This window comes from Leucoraja erinacea, chromosome 16 (assembly GCF_028641065.1).
Source record: "Leucoraja erinacea ecotype New England chromosome 16, Leri_hhj_1, whole genome shotgun sequence".
Taxonomy (NCBI): Eukaryota; Metazoa; Chordata; class Chondrichthyes; order Rajiformes; family Rajidae; genus Leucoraja; species Leucoraja erinaceus.
The window spans coordinates 37,442,945-37,469,832 of NC_073392.1; the positions used below are offsets into that span (position 1 = coordinate 37,442,945).

The following is a 26,888-nucleotide window of genomic DNA, read 5'->3' on the forward strand; positions in this document are numbered from 1 at the left end:
TACGTATAAGTAGGTAGAATTAAATAATAAAGGTGACAGCCATGTAAAAGAAAATTATTTACAAGTTAATTAGTTCATTTAATTTATTGTCCCGTGTACTGAGGTTCGGTGAAAAATCTTTGCTACGTGCCAACCAGTCATCGGCAAGACAATACACAAATACATGAATATACAGACACTGTGACATCACATGTCAGCTTTTGTGAGGACAGTTGCATTCCCACTAGGACCCGGATCTGGTTCAACAATGACAAGCCCTGGTTTACAGCAGAACTCAGACAGCTCCGCCAGTCTAAAGATGAGGCCTACAGGAGTGGGGATGCAGACCTCTACAGGCAGGCCAAGTACAAGCTGAGAAGAGGAATCAGAGCTGCCAAGGAAAGGTACTCTGAGAAGTTGGGGTAGACGAAAAAGCTGGAGAAACTCGCCGGGTGAGGCAGCATCTATGGTGCAAAGGAAGCAGGCAACGTTTCGGGTCGAGTCCCTTCCTCAGACTCAGCAGTTGAGGCGCCAGTTCTCAGCTAATGACTCTTCTTCAGTTTGGAAGTGTTTGCAAGAAATCACCAGCTACACGAGGAAAAACCCGCTTCCTTGGACAATCGTCAGCCGACCAGCAACCTGCACGAGTTCTACTGCAGGTTCGATAAACAGAAACATAACCCCCCTACCCCCCCTCCCCTCCCCAATCACCACTTCACACCTACTTACAGCATGACTCCAGTCTGCAAAGACTGGGCCCTTCCCCCCCTCTCCTCCCCAATCACCACTTATCACCCACTCACAGCCTGACTCCAGTCTGCAAAGGTACACAAAAATGCTGGAGAAACTCAGCAGGTGCAGCAGCATCTATGGAGTGAAGGAAATAGGCGACGTTTCGGGCCGAAACCCTTCTTCAGGCCCGAAACTGGTCGCCTATTTCCTTCGCTCCATAGATACTGCTGCACCCGCTGAGTTTCTCCAGCATTTTTGTGTACCTTCGATCTGCCAGCATCTGCAGTTCCTTCTTGAACACTCCAGTCTGCAAAGACTGGGCCCTCGTCCACTACCCACCCCCTCCTTGCTGTACAACATCAGTCTGGCCACTTCTCCATCACTAACAATAGAAATAGAGGAGGTGGGAGGCTGTTCAGAAAAGACAGAAATGCTCTCAATCTCCAGGACCGGACAACGTTTCCCGGTCTGCCACAGACATTTTCAACCAGTCCCTGCAAACCTCTACTGTCCCTGCCTGCTTCAAAGTCTCCACCATTGTCCCTGCACCCAAAAATACAAGGATTACTGGTCTTAATGACTACAGGCCTGTCACACTGACCTCGGTAGTCTTGAAGACTTGAAAGACTTGTGCTGGCCAAGCTGAAAAATATCACAAACCCCCTGCTGTCTGCAGTTTGCATACCGGGCCAATAGGTCTGTGGATGACGCAGTTAACCTCAGCCTGCACTTCATCCTCCAGCACCTAGACCACCTGGGGAGCTATGCAAGGATATTGTTTGTTGATTTTAGCTCTGCATTCAACACCATTGTGCCAGAGCTACTACACTCCAAACTCTCCAAGTTGACTGTGCCTGAACCCCTCTGTCGGTGGATCACCAACTTCCGGACAGACAGGAAGCAGCATGTGAGGCTGGGAAAGCACCTCAGACCCGCTGACCCTCAGCATAGGAGCACTGCAAGGCTGCGTACCACTCCCCTCTCCTGTCTCTACACCAACGACTGCACCTCCACAGATCCCTCTGTTAAGCTTCTCAAGTTTACGGATGACACAACTGTGATTGGACTGATCCAGGATGGGGAGGAATCTGCCTACAGACAGGAAGTGACACAGCTGGTGTCCTGGTGCCATCGCAACAACCTGGAGCTCAATGCTCTTAAGACAGTGCAATTGATTGTAGACTTTAGGAGAACTCCCCCTCCCCTCACCCCACTCACCATCAACAACACCACAGTCACATCTGCGGAGTCTTTTAACTTCATTGGAACCATCATCTCCAAGGACCTTAAATGGGCGGGCTACCATCGACTCCACAGTCAAAAAGGCCCAACAGAGGATGTACTTCCTGCGGCAGCTGAGGAAACACAATCTGCCAAAGGCATCGATGGTCCAATTCTATACTGCCATTGTAGAGTCTGTCCTCACCTTCTCCATCATGCTCAGCCACCAAGCACGACATCCGAAGGCTGCAGCGAATCGTTTGATCAGCTGAGAAGGTTGTTTGCTACGACCTTCCCCCCATCGACGAACTGTACACTGCAAGGGCCAGGAAGCGAGTGGGTAAGATCACCTCCGACCCCTCTCACCTTGGCCACAAACTCCTTGAAGCACTTCCCTCTGAAAGGTGACTGCGGACTGTCAAAGCTGCCACAGACATAGACATAAAAACAGCTTTTTTCCACCAGCAGTAGCTCCACTCACAATCAGAATCAGAATCAGAATCACACTTTATTCACCAAGTATGTTTTGCAACATACGAGGAATTTCATTGGCCGGGTCAGTCATACAATTAAAAGCAATGGATCAGTCAAAAACACATTTTAACATGAACATCCACCACAGTAACTCCTACACATTCCTCGCTGTGATGGAAGAGGAAATAAAGTTCAAGTCCTTCCCTTAGTTCTTCCTCGGTCATGGGCCTTGACCTCCCATTGACGGGACGATCTTGACTCCTGTAGCCGGCGACATTCAGGCCTTCCGCGTCGAGGCGATCAGCTCCTGCATCGGGGGGATGTCAGCACCCCCGCGCCGGGCAATCGAACCTCGTGTCGGCGCTGGTCGAACCTTGCGCGACGTTGGAGCTTCCCGACTAGCCTCTCCCGACAGCGAGCTTTTGATGGTAAGTCCGCGATGGTTGCGGTGGGAGCAATCCCAGGCAAGGGGTCAGCTCCAATGTTAAGTCCACGCCCAGCGATCGGGCTCAAAGTCAGTCCGAGGCGGCCTCCAGCTCCAGCGATGGAAGCCCGCAAAGCGCCCGGAGAATGTGATTCGAAAATTAATCACATCTCCGGCAAGGTAAGAACCCGAAAAAGTTTCCCCCAATCCCCTCCCCCCTCATGAAACAAGCCGAAGAACATTACACACACTTTTAACACACTAAATAATAACAAAAAGAATGAAAAAACGAACAGACTGCCGACAAGGCAGCCATCGCCCTGGCGCCCTGGTGATAAATAACCAACCTTTTGCCTCCTTTTGCTCCGCTATTTCAATTAATTCACATGTTTAAACTATGTTTTATTCTTAATGTTTGTTTTATACTTAATTGTTTACTGTATGTCGTGTTGTTACTTACGAGCGGAGCACCAAGGCAAATTCCTTGTATGTGTACATACTTGGCCAATAAACGTATTCATTGTCATCATCTTGTCCCGTGTACCGGGGTTCGGTGAAAAATCTTTGCTGCGTGCAAACCAGTCATCGGCAGGACAATACACGATTATAAGTGAGCCATTCATTCACAGTGTATAAACACATGATAAAGGGAACAATGTGAATAATGTTTAGTGTAAGATAATGCCAGTAAAGTCCAATCAAAGTTAGTCAGAGGATCTCCAATGAGGTAGATAGTAGTTCAGAGCTGCTCTCTAGTTGTGGCAGGATGGTTCAGTTGCCTAATAACAGCTGGGAAGAAACTGTACCTGAATGTGGAGGTGTGCATTTTCACACTTCTATACCTTATCTGTGCCACTTGGTGCCATTGTAAAAATAAGCACAAATATTTATACACAACATGATTTTGCTATTGCACATAGAATTCTCACTGGAAAACTGAGCTCTCGGCATCGTATACTGGTGTCGGGAGAATTTGAGTATTAGAATTGCGGCATTTTGTTCTCTTTCTATGAAATTCTGTTGTGATGGTTTTCTGCTGGTCACGTGTTCACTGTGATTACTGCTGATGAGTTAAAGGGCCTGTCCCACTTACATGTCCATGGCACGCAAATTACGCGACCTCGTCGTCACGTTAAGGTGCATGGGCATCGTGTGGCCACGCGGGGCCGGTCCCACTGAGAAGCACGGAGGGGTATGTAGTTGTGCACGAGATCACGCGGCGCTCCGAAATTTTTGTAGCGAACGAAATCTTTGTGCGCTAACGGCCTGTCGCAGAACTGATAGCCAAAGTGGGACAGGCCCAAGACACTGGCGCGACGCAACGTCTCACCGCCAACAGCAGCAGAAGCTGGCAAACGATCGCCGGGCTCGGCCTGGGGCTCACGGCCGGATCCGCCCCCACTTCTACTCCCAGAGCGGGGCCAAGAAAATTGAAGATAGACACAAAATGCATGAGTAATTTGGGCGTTTGGGTGAAGACATGTACAAATGAATTTCCATGAACAGACCTTAGTTATATTGATGTTTCTCTTTTTCCAAGAGAGAGAGTTAAGATCCGTCATTTGCATTGTAATGGATGTGCCATCAATGTTGAAAAGGGAAGGTAAAAATAACCTTTTATCCCCTCGCAGTAGGGGAATTTAGCACAGCTCCAAGTTTTGGTGGAGAATGATAAAGTCCACAAGCAAGTTTACAAACATGAACAAGCCAGTAGCAACTCTGCCCTGAAGTAAAATAATTTTCTTACCATTATTGTTCCACCCGTCTGTGTCCTGAATGGTCTTAGTACTTTTCGTTGGATGATAAAATTAGGCAGGAAAGCCACAGGCATTATCTCAGTAATAGTGGCAACTATGAATGACCACTGCAGAAAAAAAGGATATATGGAATATTAGATGCTATTATTACAATCAGGTAAATATTCTATCATAAAAAAGGAACATTGGATCCACGGTCAAAATGGATGAAAAGCAATTCTAATGTTTTTAGAATCACTGCCAGAAATCTGTTTTGCCATTCTTAAATTCCATTTGCTTAATATTACACAATTGTTACACAAATTATGTTTCAATGACAGCATTACGAAGCATTTCACAACAAACTAATTAATTAATTAATCAAAATTAATAGTTGATACTGGTGAATAAAAACAAGTTTGAGTTTCCATTTACATAAAATGCACACTAAACCCAAGATACTTAATTAAATATATCGACTGTAGATTTGTATCATGGTTTTTAACTATTAAAGCCACTGTATTTTCTACTATTCCACACACCTGTATAATTTAAAGAAACAAAATGAAGCATAAAGCCGAGGTCATTTTTCCAATACATTGCAATAGTAACGTTAACATTTCCGATTGACTCCATGATGGCATGTTCTCACCACCATTTGGTTTGAAAACTGCTACAAAAAATACTTATTCTTTGTCGTCTTCACTTCCAGAAGGCAAAACTAGTTTTTATTTTGCATAATAAAAATAAACAAGTTTACTTAGCCACATACATTGGCGACTTTAAATCTCACTTGGTCCATTGTTGGCAGTTAATACTATCACATCACCTTGACGAAACACAGCAAACCTTTGAATAAAGCAGGCAAACTTGCACCACTATAATCGTAGTTTAATGGTAGCTCCCATTGGTATGGCAAAATAATTAGGAAATAGTGGTGTGGGCAACAAGCTGCCATTTGCACAGCAAAGCTTTTCTGGGACTCACTGTGGTGCCCTACAATAGTCCTATCTGACGCTAAACACCAATGCCCCTGCGTTCCTGTTAAAACCATTATTAGTGTCCACCTCTGCCATTTGGACTGTATAAGAATGGTGTTGGTGAGCTGGCAGTTAATACTATCACATCACCTTGACGAAACACAGCATTACGAAGCATGCGTTATACCGGGGAAATTAAAAAATTAATGAGAACTTCAAGTCGTAAAGGACACTTATTTGTTAAGCGGTTAATTAATTCAACAACATTCATATTTAATACAAAATAATGAAATTGCATGTGCAAATGGCAACACACACTGCCAATTAAGGTACTGGTCCGACTAAAGCTTTTTCAAATGACTAATAGTGGTAATTTTAACACCTACCAATTGCTATGTACACTCGCAGAAATCATAAGATTCAAAATGAGTTTGCAATAGATTTCTAAAAAGCTGTCTACCGGGTACTATTTCAGATCAGCTGCTGGCAGTTAATCCATCACCAGCACTTTTAAAATCTCTTATGCTGTACCAATTAATTTTGGCTGAACACCCAGATAAATCATTTAACATATCAACATATCCAAAGTGAAGCATATCCAAACTGGAGATTGATAGCTTTAGTTTATGCTTTAGTTTAGTTTATAGATACAGCGCGGAACAGGCCCTGTGGCCCACCAAATACGCACCGACCAGCTATCCCCACACATTAACACTATCCTACACACATACACACACAAGGGACAATGTTACATTTATACCAAGCCAATTAACCTACAAACCTGTATGCCTTTGGAGTGTGGGTGGAAATAGAATAAAGGGGATTTTCCTATAAAGGTCATTATAGGAATAAAGGTCATTTAAGACTGAGGTGAGAAAAAACTTTTTCACCCAGAGAGTTGTGAATTTATGGAATTCCCTGCCACAGAGGGCAGTGGAGGCCAAGTCACTGATGGATTTAAGAGAGAGTTAGATAGAGCTCTAAGGGCTAGTGGAGTTAAGGGATATGGGGAGAAGGCAGGCACAGGTTATTGATAGGGAACGATTAGCCATGATCACAATGAATGGCGGTGCTGGCTCAAAGGGCCGAATGGCCTCCTCTGCACCTACTTTCTATGAAACCGAAGATCTCAGAGAAAACTCATGCAAGTCACGGGGAGAACGCACAAACTCTGTACAAACAAGCACCGTAGTCAGGATCGAACCCGAGTCTCTAGCGCTGTAAGGCAGCAACTCTACCGCTGTGCCACCGCGCTGCCCTAAAACTAGCTATTGCAATGAAGATATTTGCATTGCATTGGTTTCACTGCTTCAAGAACTTGATTTCCAAAGCTTTTAAAGGACTTGGCATGAAGCAACTAAAGGAAGATGATGCACACCAGACTAACCTATTAACTTCTACCCAAAATATGTCAGACTGGAAAAATCCAGTCCAATATTTACATGTACACAATTTTCATGCTCTGGAATGCATTTGAACCCAAAATAAAAGATTGTTTTCTTCACTGGCCAACATCTCTATAAAACTGTCCTGCTATCCAATAACTTGTACCTCAGTTTTATAGAGATGTTGGCCAGTGAAGAAAACAATCTTTTATTTTGGGCAGCATCTCTGGAGAAGGGTCTCGACCCGAAACATCACCTATTCCTTTTCTCCAGAGATGCTGCCTGACCCACTAAGTTACTCCAACATTTGGGTCTATCTTCAGGATAGATAGATCTTTGTTTTAAATGAGAGAGGAGAAAGAAACCCTACCAACAGCAGATATATTTTCTTTTAAAGCAATGGAATGGATGACTTTGTTAAATTATATTATTCAAAAACTATGTCAAGAACAAGTTTCCCTTTCCACTTTAAGGTCCATATGTTTTTCTTTTTCTGTGGATATTATACCCTACTGCAATGAATCCAGCATAAATTATAAATCAAAATATCTGCTATGCTACTGATTATTTTCACATTATATGAGATTTAGACTGTGGAATGTTATAATTTTCCTATTCACATACAGATGAAAATTCTGCCTTTAATGTTTATGAACATAAAACATACACAAGCAGTAAGCACAGTCAGCATGCCAAAAAAAATTAACAAGAACACCTTGGAATACAACACAGAGGGCCAAATTTCCCTGCCCCTTCACACGTGGATACGATTTCTTCAGAAAGAAAAACGATGCACATTGCAATGGCAAAACAACTGGCAATGTGGTTGCTGTTATCGTACATTTTCTTTTAAAAATTAGGAAATAAACTCTCATGCCCATTGCACCCTTTATAAAGGGTCTGCTTTTCCTATGTGCATAAACTAATCTAAAAAAAATGCAAAATAGCCATGCATTTGCCATGACTATTGGGACCAAAGAAATCAATGAAAAGCCTGCAATGTTAACGTTTACTTGCTGATAAAATGCAAAATAATTGCACTTCAACAATGATTAATTCCTTTCTACAGAGTTTCCAAATGTCCATTTAAGATTAACTTGGGTACAGTTTGAATTTGATCAGAAAACTCAGACATTAAGATCAATCACATGTACCTAATGAGGGTAAAACGGCAATTTTGTACTTCCTGTGCAAGGGTAGAGAACTGGGCCCATTCTACTTGACAGAACAGTGAACTTCATCTGTATTAAGGCTGCATTTTTCTTTAATTTTGAACCACGAAAAAATGTTAATGCAAAAAAGTTTAATCTTAATCACTACTAATCACCGCAGGCAAAAGAAATGTTATGCACAAGATCACAATCTTGGACTAGCTTTCAAGTTTGAGTCACTTTTACAAGCATGGAAGCAGCAGAAGCACAAGATTGACTGGGATACCTCTGGTGAGCCTTCCAAGAAATGGTTCTGTGTGCAGCAAGAAAAGAGAATACATTCACAGAATTTAAACTGACATAACAGTGGGAAAATCCATTTTTACGTTCCAGGACAATAGATTCAATACAAATAAACATCATGTTGAAAAATATGTCCACCATGCAAAGAGAGCAAGGATAGCAGCAAATTATTCAACATACAAATGAGTGGTATATACGTACTTCCATAGACAGCATTCAGAAAGAAATGGCTTTGGAAGCATTTGTTAAAAATAATACATTTCACTGAATAAGCCATGTTATTCCTCATCATAATTATTTACATCGGATGTTATTAAAATACAACTTCAAAGTTACATGAAACAATATGATAACTACTATATATCCACTAATAGACAGCACTTTATAAAAAATAGTCTTCCATAGCCAAAGCAAAAATCCTTCTTTACTAATAAAAGGGAACTGCCATCATTGTTTGGAATGTCAGAGATACAAGAATTGGTATTTACTGAATTTACAAATGATAGGCATGTGTCTGTGATCTCAAAGCATGAAAAATGATGAAAAAGGTCTGACAGCTTGTTATTAAAAAAAAAAAAAAGGCATCCCATCCTGTACCTTGTTTATGTTTCACTCCAGCTAGGAAAGATTTATTTGTTAAAATATGCTCATAAATGAAAGGAGTAAAATTAGGTCCTTTGGCCCATCATATCTACTCCACAATTCAATCATGGCTATTCTATCTCTCCACCCATTCCCAAGAGTCAAGAGTTTTTTATTGTCATATGTCCCAGATAGAACAATTAAATTGTTACTTGCAGCAACACAACAGGATATGTAAACATAGTACACTGTAAACAGTATAATAAACGAGAGGAAATAAAAGTTCAGTGTGTGTATACATACACACACACATACACTCACAAATACACATATGTACACACACAAAAAAACAATAATAGTCCCTGCCTTCTCCATATAACCCCTGACATGGAAAACCCCTGACATGTGGAAACAACATTTTACTTTGTATACATTCTCTGCCAAATGCATTCTGTTGAGGGCTCTGTTATTCAAATTGGTCCAGGGATGAAATTGCAGAGCTAGCAGACACCCCAACTCCACTGAAAGGAGTAGTGCACAGATTAGAGATGTGCTTTAAATTAGATATCCATTCTGTATCGATCAAGCTGCCAGAGGTAGTTGAGGCTGGGACTATCCCATCGTTTCAGAAACAGTTAGACAGGTACATGGATAGGGCAGGTTTGGAGGGATATGGACCAAGCACAGGCAAGTGGGACAAGTGTAGCTGGGACATTGTTGGCCGGTGTGGGCGAGTTGGGCCGAAGGGCCTGTTTCCACACGGTATCACTCTATGACTATGTATCACGTTGCTGAATGCTTCCACACTAATTCCTGTCAATCATTGTCACCCCCTCCCCCCACACACACAGTAAGCAAGCCTGGACTCAAAGTAAATGCTAAATATAATTCAGCATCTCCTGATGTTTTAAGATAACATTTCCAGCACAACAAAACTCTCTAATAATCAAGAAAACAAAACTTCCAAAGATACTGGTATGGAATTTCAACTAGGCTGAACTGCAATGTACATAAAACAAAAACTATTAAAGTGGTACAAAATTTTATGGAATTTCAAATGAAAATTGCATAACTTTGTGTTTTCAACAATTTTCCAATCCCCATATTTAACTGCCTAATACCACCATTAAACATTCTAAAATATTAAAAAAATTGTTAAGATTTATTTAAAACTGTGTTTAAAACTCTGCCTAATGTGCTCCATATCCCATCTCACATTTGATGATGTACAAATAAATTTCATTGCACACCATGAAAAAGCAGAATCATTAATACCTGGAGCAATTATTTCAGCTACAGCAGAACCTAGATGCCTCAAACATTTGATCTATGATTTGTATTTCTCTAGGGCTAAACTGTTTACCATCACACTGCCATATCTTTGCATAATCATTGTTTATATCAAACATAACTGCTAAGAAAACAATTTGCAATCAAAAGTAATTTTATCCTAATTACATAATTAAAGCAAAGATTTGGCAGCGTGGTGTTTGAATTCATTGCGTAACATTTTAATGTGCCAGGAATGTGTCTGAAGAAGGGTCTCGGCCCGAAACATCGCCCATTCCTTCTCTCCAGAGATGCTGCCTGTCCCGATGAGTTACTGCAGCATTTTGTGTCTATCTTCGATTTTAATGTGCCATGTAGGTCAATAAATCCCAAATATAGTTGGCAGGTCTTTATTAAATTTCCTAATCTTAGACATAACAGAGAGCGGCCAGTGGCCTTTGCTTCTCTCGGGAAGTTAAATGCAGAGGCAGTGCTTACACCAGGTTACTATCTAAGGGTTTCTGTTATACATGTTATACATGTTAAGGATCTACATGTTATACATGTTAAGGATCTACCTTGGCACCAAATCCCCCCACGACCCCCCCCTCTCCCATATCAACAGCTGTTTGTCAGCTATAAAAACCTGGATGCAACATAACTTCCTCAAACTCAACAGCGATAAACAGAATTCCTCCTCATAGGCTCCAAATCCACACTCAGCAAAATCAATAACCCCACTCTCACCATCGACGGCACCACTGTCTCCCCATCTCCCCAGGCCCGCAACCTTGGCGTGATCTTTGATTCCACCCTCTCTCTCTCGAGCCTCACATCCGCCATGTCATTAAAACCTCCTTCTTTCACCTCCGCAACATCGCCAAAATCAGGCCCTCTCTCACACCTCCCGCTGCTGAAAGACTCATCCATGCCTTCATCTCCTCCCGACTGGACTACTGCAACTCACTTCTCCTTGGCATCAGCTCCACCTACATCAACCGACTCCAACTGGTCCAGAACGCAGCCGCCAGACTCATCACCCACACCAAATCCTGGCATCACATCACTCCAGTCCTCAAACAACTTCACTGGCTTCCCATCTCCCACCAGATCACCTACAAAATCCTGATCCTCACCTACAAAGCCCTCCACCATCTGCCCCCCCCCATATCTCACTGACCTCCTCTCCCCCTACCAACCCTCACAGTCCCTCAGATCCACATCAGCCGGTCTCCTCTCCATCCACAAGTCCAACCTCTGCAGTTTTGGGGACAGAGCCTTCTCCAGGGCAGCTCCCAGGCTCTGGAACTCCCTCCCCCCCAACTGATCCGCAATTCCGTGTCCCTCACCATCTTCCAGTCCTGCCTCGACCCATCTCTTCACCTCTGCCTATCCTTAGCCCCACGTCCCCCTCCCTTTTCATCTGTGCTTGAATTGCCTCATATTGTGTTTTGAATTGAATTCTGTCTTTAATTTGTGTACTAGTCATGTCTCTACTATTTATTTCATTCCGCTTACATGTTTTTTCACTACTTGCTAAATTTTTGTAAGGTGTCCTTGAGACTCTTGAAAGGCGCCCATAAATAAAATTTATTATTATTATTAAGGGACTCAGAACCCTTGCTAAAAGAAACAGTGAAACGAATCCCCAGTAAATCTTCATTTGGCAACAATAATAGTGGGAATAATGTTCAGCAGAACTTTGTGAGAACTCCTGCTCTTATGAAGAACTTTAGCGTCCACTTTGACAATAAAAATGAAATCCTTACATCAAAAGGGACTGAATTGTAAACAGTGAAGTGTAGCAGTGGGATGGAGAATGGTTACAGCATGAAAAGGAAGGCAATCAGATTGTAACCAGCTCAGCACAATGCAAGTGCGATACAGCTCATCCAACTACCTCCTTAGCCCTCCAATTGTTATTCCTTTCCATTTATCCAGCTCCTAAAATAGACACAAAATGCTGGAGTAACTCAGTGGGACAGGCAGCATCTCTGGAGAGAAGGAATTCTACCATTCCCGCTGAGTTACTCCAGCATTTTGTGTCTGCCTTCGGTGTAAACCAGCATCTGAATTGATGATTGATTGAATGATTAAATCTGCCTTCACTACTCCCCCTTGCAACATATTTCACACCCCAACCAATTACTCGTCAATCAAAATTTCTTGTGTTACTTTTGACATTCATCATCTTTCAACGCCTCCTGGTTCTTGACTCATCTCCCAGCAGGAATTAGTTCTCTCCGTCTGCTGATCAAGATCTCTCATAAACCTCTCTAGATCTCCCCTTAGTCGTTTCTGTTCCAAGGAGAACACCCAGCTTCTCCATTAAAACCCCTCTTCTCTGGAATTGACAGAATTAAATTGAAGGATACAGCCTTTGTAATTATAGATAACCTTTTTCACTATCCATTATACCACCAATTTTAATTTTACCCACCAACGCACTAATCATTCCAGCTACATTCACACCCCAATTGTTAATGTAAATACTGTAATGAACAACAGTAGGCACAGAACAATCCCTATGGCACACCATCACGTTTTCTGCCATGAATTTTAGCTGCCTCCTTTCTGCACATTCCACCAGCCTATCTATTTTAATCCTCTTCACTGTGTTTAAAGTTTTGTGTCATCTGCAGATTTATACACCTACCTCGAATTCATTGATATACAGTAATACCTCGATTAGCACTCTCGATACATTCCTAGAAAATGGAGAGCTAAACAAAGCAAGAACACTACAGGGTCATTATAACAGCATAAATGTAGATGCCATTCTGGTAAATTTAACTTGAAATATAGAAAGTACTATATATTATCTTGTAGATGTAGAGTATGATTATATATAAAGTTTAATACAGTATAATAATATATCTTTAATAATCTATGTACAGTGCAGATTAAACTGTATAATGAATAGCATCAACTTGAAGAATCTCAAATATAAATGCAACAATGGCAGCAGCAGTTGGAAGGCGAGCAGCAGAGGCAACATCTCACATGAGGGTCCAGACTATGATTTCTCCCCGTGTTTTGGCTGCTTCTTGAAGAATACGTCTAGGGTTTCCTGCCTTTCTTGAGTCTTCTCTTATGAACCCATTCTCGTAGGGAAGTCTGGATCTTGTCCTGAACACTATTTTACTTTGCCGCTTGGCTTGTTTCATCCAAGGCTGCTTTAATTTTATTGATGACCTTCATGATGGAGTAGCTTTTCTAAAATTCCCTGATTTATCTTGGCCATCTGTCTCCTCAACAGGTGGTCAGCAGATGCAGCAAAAGGCAGTCGGCTCTGAAATTAGAAATGATCCCGATCCATTGGCTGCAGTAAAGAAGTTCTGTTCAGTGGAAGATTAACCACATCGGCAGGAATGCTGCTCCGTAGACCATCGAGATTCTTGCCGTATATGGGGCATAATCGATCAGCAACAATGCTCGAAGTGTGAGGATATTTTCCTCACAATATCACTTCGCTGCTTGGCAAAAGTGTGACACAAACCACCGTGTGAAAGTATCTAGTGTCACCAGGCCTGCCCGTTTGATTTCCAAATCACAAGCAGATGTATATTTTATAATCCTCTTATTACTCATTGGGTTTCCGAGTATCTCTATCTTCTTCTTGTAGGTGTCTGAAGATGCTCCTTCCTTTGTCCATGATAATCAGTTGGCTTAATGGCATGTTGCGTTGTGTTTGGTCATCCACCCAAATCTTCCATTTTCTTAGATGCGTTTTCAGCTCTTGATGTTATAGTTGCAGTATAGATCACGGTGAAAATTGTACAGATAATATAATAAATTCTGAAAGACAACCGGGATGTTTGCACAACATAATCATGTCCGAGCTTGAACTGAGGACTGAGAGGAACCGCTGACCTGATGCGAGTGCACACGTAATATGTTCTGTTCGGCTACGCGAATGTAAACAATGACACGCACTCTTGGCGGGTTGTTCGAATTTGTAAACTGTCACCACTTTTATGGAATTTTTTGGGGGGAAAAAAAAATAAAGGATCAAAAATGAAAGAGTCTGATAGTGAAGCAGAGTTATGTGGGGTAGAGCTAAGCGGGGTTTTACAGAATCAATGGCAGTGGTCCCAATTCCCAGCCCTTGAAAACACCTCTCCAGTCCAAACAAAAAGTGTACACTATTTCCTGTTCCTTTGGTAAATTTCTGTCTATGTTGACATTGTTTCTACTCCATTATTATCAATCTTGAATACAAACCGATTAAGCAGTACAATGTCAAATAATGTTTGAAAGTCCATAAGCATAACACCACAGGAACCACATCAATCTACTTTGTGACGTCATCAAAGATGTCTATCAAGTTAGCTAAACGCAGGTGACCTTAAACAAAATCATGCTGGTTTTCCCTAATCAATCTTTTCTTGTCTGTTTGTCTGCTAATTATATTAAATCCCTAGATGAGCTTGCAGCTGCTGAGTTTAAGAGTTTAGAGCAAAGACGTGGCATTTACAGTACAATTATCCAGTCTACGCTTGGTAAGATTATGGCCAATGACACAGCAATTTTCCCATTTTGGTCCCCAGGTAACCTAAATTAGGCACCAGGGAGGCTGAGTGACATTCCCACTGTACACAAGCCCATCTCATGCTCCATCCTGCACCAGACTCGGATCATTCTTTGCTGACAGTGCATTTTAATATTTCAGCAGACGTTAAGCATGACTTATCAATAATTTTAGTTCAATTTACATGGATAGTTTTCCTTGATGCAGTTAAGAAAAATGAAGAAAGCACTGAAATCAAGTCACCTTAAGTTTATTGAGGTACCGCTTTGAATGTACAACTAATAGATCCTCCTCCTGTGCTTCACGGGCTCTGACGATGGTTTCATCATTTATCATCAACTCTTCTGAAAGTAGAGAAATAAAAAAGGTAAACGATTTTTAACCAAAACTCACACCAAATAATCACTCTCTTTCCATGCAGGACATTAAATGTTTTTCTCCAGAGCAATACAATTCTTATACTTGCAATCATTCATTCTTCGATACTCTCAACACACAAATTACCTTGTACTCTCAACATACAAATCAATGCCACAGAAGGCTGTGGAGGCCAAGTCAATGGATATTTTTAAGGTAGAGATAGATAGATTCGTGATTAGGGCGGTTGTGAGTGGTTTTGAGGTGGAAGGCAGGAGAATGGGGTTAGGAAGGAAAGATATATCAGCCATGATTGAATGGCGGACTTGATAAGCCAAAAGGCCTAATTCTGTTCCCATCACTTATAAAAACATTTCATTGATAAAGAAAATGTTACTTATGAACCAACTGAAAAGTACAACAGGCTCTTCGGCCCACAACGTCAGCTCCAAGCGATGCCAAGTTAAATTAATCTCTTCTGCCTGCTTATGATCCATAACTTCCAATCTTTGCATGTTGTCGTGCCTAAAAGTCTCTTAAACTCCACGATTGTATCTGCTTCCACCGCCATGCCCAGCAGCGCATTTCAGGCACCCACCACTCTCAGAATAAAAAACATTCTTCCTATGACTGTAAAGATGCTCTCTAGTTGTGATAGGGAGCAGTACTGAACTACTATCTACCTCATTGGTGACCTTGGGACTATCTTTGACCGTGCTTTACTGGCTTTACCTTGCACTAAACGTTATTCCGTTATCATGTATCTCTGCACTGTAAATGGCTCGATTGTAATCGTGTATTGCCTTTCCGTTGACTGGTTAGCACGCAACAAATGCTTTTCACTGTACCTCGGTACACATGACAATATACTAAACTGAACTAGAAAACACATGTCCTCTGGCCTTTGAAATTTCTAAGCAGGAAAACTGGTACTGACCTATGGATGCCTCTCATAATTTTACATACATTTTTTTTGGAGCATCAGGTCTCCCCACAACTTCTGATGCTCCAAAAAAATCCAGGTTTGTCATACCTTTTTTTTTATAGCTAATACCCTCTAGTCCAGGCAGTATTCTGGTAAACTTCATCTGCACCCTCTCCAAAGCCATCACATCTTTCCTGTAATGGGGCAACCAGAACTGCACGCAATACCACAAATGCAGCCAAACCAAAGTGCTGTAAAGCTGCAACATAATTCCTGCCTCTTGCACTTAATTCCTTGACCGATGAAGGCAATCAAACCATTCATCTTCTTTACCACTCTGTCTATTTATGTTGTCACTTTCAGGCAGCTATGGATTTGGACGTCAAGATCCCTCTGTGCATCAACTCTGTTATGGGTCTTGCCATTAAATGTATATTTGTTTCTTATACTCTTACACTGCCAGAGTGTAATTCAAGGGCGGCAAGGTGGCGTAGCGGTAGAGTTGCTGGCTTACACCCAGAGACCAGGGTTTGATCTCGACTACAGGTGCTGTCTGTACGGAGTTTGTACGTTCTCCCCATGACCTGTGTGGATTTTCTCCAAAATCTTTGGTTTCCTCCTACACCCCAAAGACGTACAGGTATGTAAGTTAATTGGCTTGATATAAGTGTAAATTGTCCCCAGTGTGTGTAGATAGTGATAATGTGCGGGGATCGCTGGTCGGTGCGGACTCAGTGGGCCGAAGGACCCGTTTCCTCGCTGTGTCTCTAGACTAAACTAAACCTCACACTTTCTCAGATTAAACCACAATCTGCCATTTCTCTGCCCACATCCATAGCTCTAAAATATTCATGCAAAAAAATTATTTGATCGCCAAAGTATTTGAAAAATAATGAATTCTTCCAAACAAATGACATACCTTTTAGAAAGTTGACAATTTTCCCCCATTTTCCCGAATCGAAAGGATGAAGTTTTTCCAATCCCAAGAATGTGATATTATAATCAGGAGAATAAACGATAGGCCATGGTGTCGATGGAATATCAAAGTAGAGGTTGGTTCTATGCGGCCTTTAAATGAGCAGTAAAATATTACGGGCCAGAAAGATTAATACATGTTATAAAAAAATTAACAAAGTCGGCTCTATGTTTAACCACAACCCACAGGCATTAAGGATTACTGAAACAAAGGAACAGGAATTTAAGCAATCCTCTCCTCACCAATATTACGTAATCCACAAACCAAAATCTGAAATTATGCATACCACACTGCTACTCTGGGTACAACACCAGCAAATCTCAGTGTTAGATGGTCGGGCACCTCAGACAGTAAAGGGCCTGTCCCACTTGGGCATCATTTACGCCACATAATTTACGCGTCACGACGCACCACCTGCATGACGGACAAATGACGTCCAAGTGGGACAGGTCCTTAAAGCTCTGCATCGCACTCAAAGCTCACAGTAAATATTGTTGCTATTAATTTCTCATTGCTTTTGCTACATGAATGAATAACAAAATGAACCTTATTCATATCAACTTGCAAAAAATGTCCAATATACCTCAACATTGAAATCTATATTACTAAAACTCTGTTCTTGACCGGTTTTGGCGATCTGTGCTGCGATTTCCGAGAGAACGCCGCCACCTACGGCCGTCATTTTTGGCCACCTCGCTCAGAGCCCCCCTCCGCCATATGTGTGCCGAGGATTTTTCCCGTCGATTAAATATGACAGAGATATTAATGATTTTACAAAATTCCCCATTCTCTCTGCTGCCCCTGCTGGCGGCAGGGGGGAGGGACTATAAAACCAGGAAGTGGTGTGCCTCAATTAGTCTGCAAGCTGGAGGAAGGCAGAGGGTCACGTTTCTCTGAGCTGTGAATAAAACTGAACAAATGTCTACACAACTATGAGTAAGTACCCTTAATGTGGTTTGAAAATGAAAATATGGTTAAAGTAAAAAAGCACTGCCTGCAAATGGTTGTTTGGGTTTGAAACAAAAAGGCACTCTCTCTCTCCCCTTCTCTCCTCTCCCCCCCCCCTCCCTCCTCCCTCTCCCTACCCCCCTCCCCTCACCTCACCCCCCTCTCAGCACACCCCTCTCACACACCCCCTCACAAAACAACCCCCCCCCCCCTCTCCTCTTCCCCCCTCTCTCCCTCCCTCCCCTCTATCCCCTCCCCCACCGTCCCACCCCTAAACCCCCCTCCCCCCACACACACCCCCATACCCCCTTCCCTCCCCCTCCCCACCTCTCCCCCCTCCCCTCCACCTCCCCCCCCTCTCAGCCCACTCTCTCTCAGCCCCCCCTCTCTCTCTCTCCCCCCTCTCCTCTCCTCCCCTCTCTCTCTCTCCCTCCCCCTCTCTCCTCCCCCCCCCTCTCCTCTCCCATCTCCCTCCTCCCCCCCTTTCCCCCCCCTCTCCTCTCCCCCCTCCCCCTCTTTTTTCCCTCTCCTCCCCCTCCTCCACCGTCCCTCCCCTCCACACACCCCTACCCCCTTCCCTCCACCCTTCCTCCCCATCCCTGCTCCCCACCTCTCCCCCCCGTCCCCTCCCTCCCCCCTCTCAGCACACCCCTCTCTCTCCCCTCTCTCTCTCCCCCCCCCTCCCCCACCCCCTCCCCCCCCCCTCTGTCCCCTAAACCCCCTCCCCTCCACACCCCCTACCCTCTTCCCTCCACCCTCCCCTCCCCCCTCCCCCCCTCTCAGCATCCCCTCTCTCAGCATCCCCTCTCTCCCCCTCCTCTCTCTCCTCCCTCCCCCTCACCCTCCCCCCCTCACCCTTCCTCTTCTCCTCCCTCCCCTCCCTCTCTCCCTCTTGCCCCTCTCTCTGTGTTTCTCTCTCTCTCTCTCTGCCCCTTCTCTCTCTGCCCTCACTCACATCCCCCCCCCCCCCCAGATGTGACTGCAAGTTGGGGGCTATGCGTCAGTAGATACGGTGGTTATGGGGTAAAAGGAGCAAATTATTATTAATATATATATATCAAGGGTGAGGGGGGGGGGGGGGGGAAGAGATAGTTAGTGTGTGTGATGCTTGCATTCCGCCTCCCCCCCCCACAACCGCACGTTGGGGGGGACAGCCCCAACGGGTCTGCACTTGTCTAGTATTATATAAAACTTACTGTTTGTCTTCCTTTCTGTTTTGTACTGCTGACATCTTCTTTCTTACATACTTGTTCTTGTGATTAGTCCTGGAGAAGACACAATAATCAATCTTTTCATGAAGTTACGAAAATTTTACACCAACCTGTTCAAGGAAATGTTAATGCTGTAACCAAATGTTTAGACGATAAGAAAGTTTTAAAAGCATATTTTAAAAAGTAGTGGAAAGCAGTAGTGGGGAATTTCCAGAATCTAGAATTTCAGCAACTTAAAGTTAAGACACCAATAATATGTTTAATATTAGGGATGCCTGGACATACTGATATCTCATCGGCACATTGATTTGAGAGGATAGGAGCTAATGAGGGTTTAGGACCCGGAGAGACTTGGAAACTATAGGAATACTGAAACACATGGTTTAATATAACTTGAGAAATACAAGCAGAAGTTGACCATATGGTCCCTTGAAAATGTAGGACCAGATAATCTGGTCTACAGTCTACACTCCACTTTTGGGCCCCAATCCGATAACCCTCAACTCCCTTATTGATCAAAAATCCATCTTGATCTTGATTTTTCCCTTTTTCCTTCCGCTCACAATATTTAATATGAAAAAGAATTTGTGATTCTATTACATTCTGTTTGTAGTTTGTTTGGTTGCTTGTTTATTTGTCTTTTTGCACAAAGTCTGCGAGCATTGCCACTTTTCATTTCACTACACATCTCGTATGTGTATGTGACGAATAAAGTTAACGACTTGACTTGAATATCATTCATTTCTAGAGGACGAGAATATAAAAACAGGGATGTAATGTGGAGGCTTTGTAGTGCACTGATCAGATTGCATTTGGAGTATTGGGCTCCATATTCGAGGAAGGATGTGCTGGTGTTGAAGGGGGTCCAGAGGAGGATTACGAGAATGGTCCCAGGAATGACTGGGTTAATGTATTATCAGCTTTTGACGGCACTGGGCCTGTACTCGCTGGAGTTTTGAAAAATGAGCGGGGACCTCATTGAAACTTACCGAATAGTGAGAGGCCTGGATAGAGTGGATGTGGAAAGAATATTTCCACGAGTTGGAGAGTCTAGGATCAGAGACCATACTCTCAGAATAAACAGACATACCTTTGGAAAGATGAGGAGGAATTTCTTCAGTCACAGCTTGATGAATCTGTGGGTATTTCTAAGGCAGAGATTGATAGATTTTCATGCAGAAAGGAACTGCAGATGCTGGTTTAAACCAAAGATAGACACAAAAAGCTGGAGGAACTCAGGGGGTCAGGCAACATCTCTGGAGAAAAGGAATTAGTGATGTTTCAGGTCGAGACTCTTCTTCAGACTGAGAGTCAGGGGAGGGGGAATCGAGAGATATAGAAGGTACATAGGACAAATGAATGAAAGATATGGCAAAAATAAAAAATGATCAAGGACAGGTGGAGCCCATCATGTTCCAGTGTTGGCTGTGTGGTAGGTGATAACGAGTTATACAGACAGTGAAACTAGTACGACAACTATAGGTTGGGGGGGGAGGGACGGAGAGAGAGGGAAAGCAAGGGTTACTTGAAGTTAGAAAAATCAATATTAATACTGCTACGTCGTAAGCTGCCCAAGCAAAATATGAGGTGCTCCAATTTGCCTTTGGCCTCACTCTGACAATGGTGGAGGCCCTGGACAGAAAGGTCAGTGTGGGAGTGGGACGGGAAGTTAAAGTGCTTAAAGTATTAGGGGTTATGGGAAAGAGATAGATCAGCCATGATTGAATGGCGGAGTACGTCTGATAGGCCGAATGGCCCAATTCTGCGCCTATAACTTATGGACTCATATTCACCAATTAGTTCTCCACAGTTCTCCAAGACAGAGGATTCCAAACACTCACAACCATCTGTGAGAAGAAATTGCTTTTGACACCATAAATCAATGACCATTTATTCTGGAAATATGCCCTCTTGAGTCTGGATTGTAAAATCCAACTCAGTGAGGCTTTTATATGTATTATTATAGTAAGTAGAATTGCAGTCACATGCATAATGAATGTTAACCAACTTGACGGTGGCGGTGGCAAAGAAGCAGCATTGCGAGAGGGTAGACAGTCAGAACCTTTTCCCCCGGATGGAAATGTAAAGTACTAGAGGGCATAGCTTTAAAGTAAAGAGAGGCAACGTTTAAAGGCCATGTGCAAGGGAAATTATTACAGAGGATGGTGGGTGCTTTGGATGCGCTGCCAGCAGGAGGCGATGCAGGCATTTACAATCGTGACATTTAAGAGACACTTGGATCGGCACATGGATATGCAGGGAATGGAGGGAGATTAATTATGTGCAGGCAGATAAGAGTTGATCTTAGCATCATTTTCAGCACGGGCAATGTGGGCTTAAGACCCCGTTTGTGCGATGTTCGTTCTCATTCTCTCTCTCGTTCTCTCTCTCTCTCTAAAAATATCCTCTCAGCACTATCTTGTCATGTCACTTCAGAGTCTTATTTAAGATCACCTCTCATTCTTCCAGTGGGTATGGGCCAGACGTACTCTTACCTTTCCTGATAAAGGGCCTGTCCCACTTTCACAACCTAATTCACGACCTCTGCCGAGTTTGCCCTAGACTCGTACTCGCAGCATGGTCGTCACGTGGTCGTAGGTAGGTCGTAGCAGGCCGTGATGCTGGTCTTAGGTACTCGTGGCATCAAGTAGGTCGGGGCGTTTTTTCTAGCATGTAAAATGTCCACGAGTAAAAAAGGTCGTGAATTAGGTCGTGAAAGTGGGACAGGCCCTTAAGGACATCCGTCCAGTTGAGGAATTCAACACAGTTAAACTCACAGTTAAAGAAGAATAAGGAGTAAGCCATTTAGAACGGAGACGAGGAAACACTTTTTCTCACAGATAGAGGTGAGTCTGTGGAATTCTCTGCGTCAGAGGGCGGTGGAGGCCAGTTCTCTGGATGCTTTCAAGAGAGAGCTGGATAGGGCTCCTAAAAATAGCGGAGTCAGGGGATATGAGGAGAAGGCAGGAACTGGGTACTGATTGTGGATGATCAGCCATGATCACATTGAATGGTGGTGCTGGCTCGAAGGGCCGAATGGCCTACTCCTGCACCTATTGTCTATTGTCTTTCAATGACCTCCAACGCAAGAAGGTCCTTCTTCAGTTAAGGAGAACAAAATGGTTGCATAACTCATCAAAGCCCCGTGCAAGTGCAGAAAGACTTCTTTATTTTAATCTCACATGTTCTGCCATTCATCAAGATCACGGGTGATCTATACTGTTCCTATCACTATCCTATATTTGATTATTTTAATGCCCAGAAAACTATTTGATCTCTGCTTTGAATAGACGCAAATAACCCAACTTCCCACAGATGTTCATGGTAGACAATTCCAAAATTAACAATTTAATTTTCTTAAAAATTCCTCAAACCTTCTACCAATGGCCTTAAAATCTATGTCCCCCCTGGTTAGCGATTTACTTAGAGGAATATATTGTTACTGTTTAACATGTCTAGCCCTCTCATAATTTTACACGCCACAGTTAAATAGAGACCAACATTCAAGTTAACATTTAATTACTTGCTTCTTCTGCATTGTGCTTCATTTAAGAAAATGCCCATATTATTCCATATAGCAGTATTTCACCATCTCCAGTGAATCAATGGAATTTGTTGTGAATCAGAACTCAGGCAGCAGAGTTCTACATGATCTCATGAATATGGAATATACAAGATTGGAGGCTGGTTTATCTGCTTTCGAGTCAAATCAACGTGTCGGGGTAACAAAGACACGCAAGAAAACTGAGTCACAAGGAACTGCAGATGCTTGAATCTATGTCAGGCATCATCTGTGGAAAGAATGGGCAGGCAAGTTTTTGGGAAGACATGCAAGAGGTTTACAGAGAGGGGCAGATTTAATAAAAATGAAAACAGGCAGCCTTAGCTGTGGCACCGATGAGAGTACTATACAAGGTAATAAACAGCCTGTTTCAATGTCAGAAGGCATCATGTAACGGGTATAGCTTGGACCCAATAGCAGCACAGAATCAGGCAGGTATAATTGGTCATGAACTTTATTACGATACTGAAACACAGAGTAGTAACACAGGAATGGGTGCACCGTACTCACACAGAGGCTCAGGATTGAGCGACGGTTCCGAAGAGGGGCAGGCAGGAGACGTAGTCGGGGTAGAGGAAGGTCCGGTAACCAGGAGATCCAACACACGATGCAAACAAACCAGCGAGGGACAGACGAAAGGAGAGTCGAAGCCAGGCAGGAAGTTGAGGAGCCGTTGCAGGGATACACCAAACAGCCCAGGAGAGAGGCAGACAGAAACCAGGAGGTACGGGACGAAGGCCGTGGTCGGGGACAGAAGGCTGAGGTGATATCCGGGAAGACGACAGGACGGAATGGTCAGGGGCAGGCAGGTTCAAATCCGTGTAGTCAGTCGGGAAATCGCTGGAGAGTCTTGCATGAACGCTGAGAACAATCTGGCATTGTGTGCACGGTGAGGAGAGTCTATATACTGGGTTAATAGGTGATTAGAGGCAACTGAGTGCAACAGGTGAGGAGAGTTGGGCTGATGAGAGGGGAGTGGCAGGCATGCAGGTGAGGAGAAGGAGGGACCGGTGGTTAAAGTACTGGGAGGTGAAGTGGATGAGAATGAGGAGAGGGCAGACTGTGACACATCAGACTTTTTAAGAAACAGAATTAGTCATTGAGAAATGCATATATCTATAAAAAAAAAGTGCTTCAATGGCTGCAAACAATTTCAGGAAACCAAGGTAGAGAAAATCTACTAAATTCAACCTATGCATTACATGCAATGTCTCTTGCACTCATGGGTTCATTAGTACAATTTGTTCACTGCCAAGTTTTTGTTTTCACTCTTGGCCATGACCCAAGTATACTCAAGGCGGCACTGAACAAGTTAAATACTTAACTAATAATTGTTAGTAGGCCGATGGCACAGTAACTGAACAAACAGGATTTGTCCAGCATTTTTGGAAACAACACACATGAAAAATGTTGATCATTGTCAGATGAATGGCAGCATTGTGGCTGTACTGGAGCAGTTTGACTAGAAATGGAGTTGGTACAGCAGCACAATGTTAAAAGCACTCTTGCTAGGTGAACATTAAAGCCAATGTATTTTTAGTACATTAAGGCATTTGCCTTGATGACCACTGGCCAGTGACATCTACCCCTGACATCCACTATCATATAGAACTTTAAGATGCTGGTCATGGTGCCCATCAACATCTGCCTCTCCATCAGCCTTGATATTTTGCAGTTTATAAGACACAAAGTGCTGGAGTAACCCAGCGGGACGGGCAGTATCTATGGAGAACACAGATGGGTAATATTTCGGGTCAGGTCCCCAGAGCGACTACACTCTAAACTCTCCAAGTTGACTGTGCCTGAACCCATCTCTCAGTGGATCACCAACTTCCTGATAGACAGGAAGCAGCATGTGCGGCTGTGAAAGCACATCTCGGACCCGCTGACCCTCAGCATAGGAACACCGCAAGGCTGCGTACTCTCCCCTCTCCTCGACTCTCTCTAAACCACCTCCACAGACTCCTCTGTCAAGCTTCTCAAGTTTGCGGACGACACAACCCTGATTGGATTGATCCAGGATGGGGCAGAAGCTGCCCACAGACAGGAAGTGACACAGCTGGCATCCTGGTGCCATTGCAACAACCTGGAGCTCAACGCTCTTAAGACAGTGGAATTGATTTTAGACTTTAGGAGAACTCCCCCTCCCCTCACCATAAACAACACCACAGTCACATCTGTGGAGTCATTTAAGTTCCTTGGAACCATCGTCTCCAAGGACCTTAAATGGGGGGCCACCATCGACTCCAGTCAAAAAGACCCAACAGAGGATGTACTTCCTGCGGCAGCTGAGAAAACACAATCTGCCACAGGCAATGATGGTCCAATTCTACACGGCCATCGTGGAGTCTGTCCTCACCTTCTCCATCATGGTCTGGTTTGGCTCAGCCACCAAGCACGACATCCAGAGGCTGCAGTGCATCGTTCGATCAGCTGGGAAGGTTGTTGGCTGCAACCTTCCCTCCATTGACGAACTGTACACTGCAAGGGCCAGGAAGCGAGCGGGTAAGATCATCTCTGACCCCTCTCACCCTGGCCACAAACTCTGAATCGCGTCCCTCTGGGAGGCGACTCCGGATTGTCAAAAGTCGCCACAACCAGACATAAAAACAGCTTTTTCTCACGAGCAGTAGCTCTACACAACAACCAAAAGTCTGTAGCCTCCTTTTGCTCTGGTATTTTATTTCATTCTTCACATGTTTAAATTATAATGTTTTATTCTTAATTGTCTACTGTATATCGTGTTGATACTTACGAGCAAAGCACCAAGGTAAATTCCTTGTATGTATACATACTTGGCTCATAAAAATGTATTCAATTCAATGTATTTGGAAGAAGGAACTGCAGATGCTGGTTTAAACCAAAGATAGACACAACAAGGTGGTGTAACTCAGCGGGTCAGACAGCAACTTGAGTCTGAAGAAGGGACTCGACCCGAAACCACATCCAATCCTTCTCTCCAGAGATGCTGCCTGTCCCGCTGAGTTACTCCAGCTTTTTATGTCTATCTTCCCCTCATTTATTTAGTGACTATAGTTCTGTCTTCAACACCATAATCCCAAGCACACACAAACTCATCTCTAAATTCCTGCAGCTAGGAGTCAGCTCCCACCTCTGCAAATAAATCCACAACTTCCCGACATGTAGACCACAAGCAGTGTGGAAAGAGAGCAAAACACTCTCTACCACGATTATCGACCCCACAAGGATGCGTTTTTAGCCTCTTCCCAATTTGTGCAGATGCACTGGAGAAAACATCCAGTGAGGAAGCATCGCAGCTTAGTTTGGCAACAGCTCTGCCCAAGACAACAAGAAATTGCATAGAGTTGTGGATGTAGCCTAATCCATCACACAGACTAGTCACCCAAGATCTGCATTTGAACTGCACATCAGAAATAGCAGCAGTAAACCATTTAACCTCTCTTGCCTGTTCTGTCATTCAATCACAAGATCACAAATCATCATTTAGATCAGTGCTACTTTCCTGCATTCATTTTTACCATCTAAAAATATATTGAAGATACTTAGCTACTGAGCCTCCTCTTAGAGAATTTCAAAAAATGGGGGAATTCTCTGCGAGAATTACTGACCTCTTATTCCGACCCCTTCACCTAGTTCTACACACGCAAGTTAGGGAAGCATCAACTCTGCAATTCCCCTACCAAACCCCCTAAAAATGTACATTTCAATTAGATTCTTCAAACTAGAATGTAGGCCCAGTCTGCTACATCCACAAGAACCATGTAATGGTCTTAAAAGGTCATCATAGTGTATGATGTTGAGACCAAGTAGGTTGCTCCCCCTCACACTGTCTCTCGCACTGCTTGCCACAGGAGCAGCCTGGCAGGACCCAACTGGTTTCATAAAGTGAAGATAGACACAAAAAACTGGAGTAACTCAGCGGGACAGACAGCATCTCTGGAGAAAAGGAATAGGTGGCATTTCGGGTAGAGACCTCGACCCGAAACATCACCCATTTCTTCTCCCCAGAGATGCTGCCTGTCCTGCTGAGTTACTCCAGCTTTTTGTGTTAAAGAAGGAACTGGAAAATCAAAGGTAGCCAAAAATGCTGGAGAAACTCAGCGGGTGAGGCAGCATCTATGGAGCAAAGGAAATAGGCAAAGTTTTGGGTTGAGACCCTT

General features: G+C 43.5%; 1 protein-coding gene across 4 annotated transcripts in view; it reads right to left on the reverse strand.

The window, feature by feature from the left end:
* Positions 1-26,888, reverse strand: part of hdac11 (histone deacetylase 11) — a 120,117-nt gene that overhangs the window by 88,373 nt on the left and 4,856 nt on the right. For 3 of the 4 annotated variants that reach the window (XM_055648191.1, XM_055648189.1, XM_055648192.1), the window contains exons 2-5: positions 19,170-19,238; positions 16,969-17,117; positions 15,011-15,111; positions 4,578-4,694 (exon numbers count right to left, since the gene is read on the reverse strand). In XM_055648191.1, coding sequence (XP_055504166.1) covers positions 4,578-4,694; positions 15,011-15,111; positions 16,969-17,117; positions 19,170-19,204 — 402 coding nt within the window. In that variant the 5' untranslated portion in view covers positions 19,205-19,238. Of the gene's footprint in view, positions 1-4,577; positions 4,695-15,010; positions 15,112-16,968; positions 17,118-19,169; positions 19,239-23,256; positions 23,280-26,888 lie in introns of those variants that run through there. The other variant, XM_055648190.1, reaches the window with a different exon arrangement.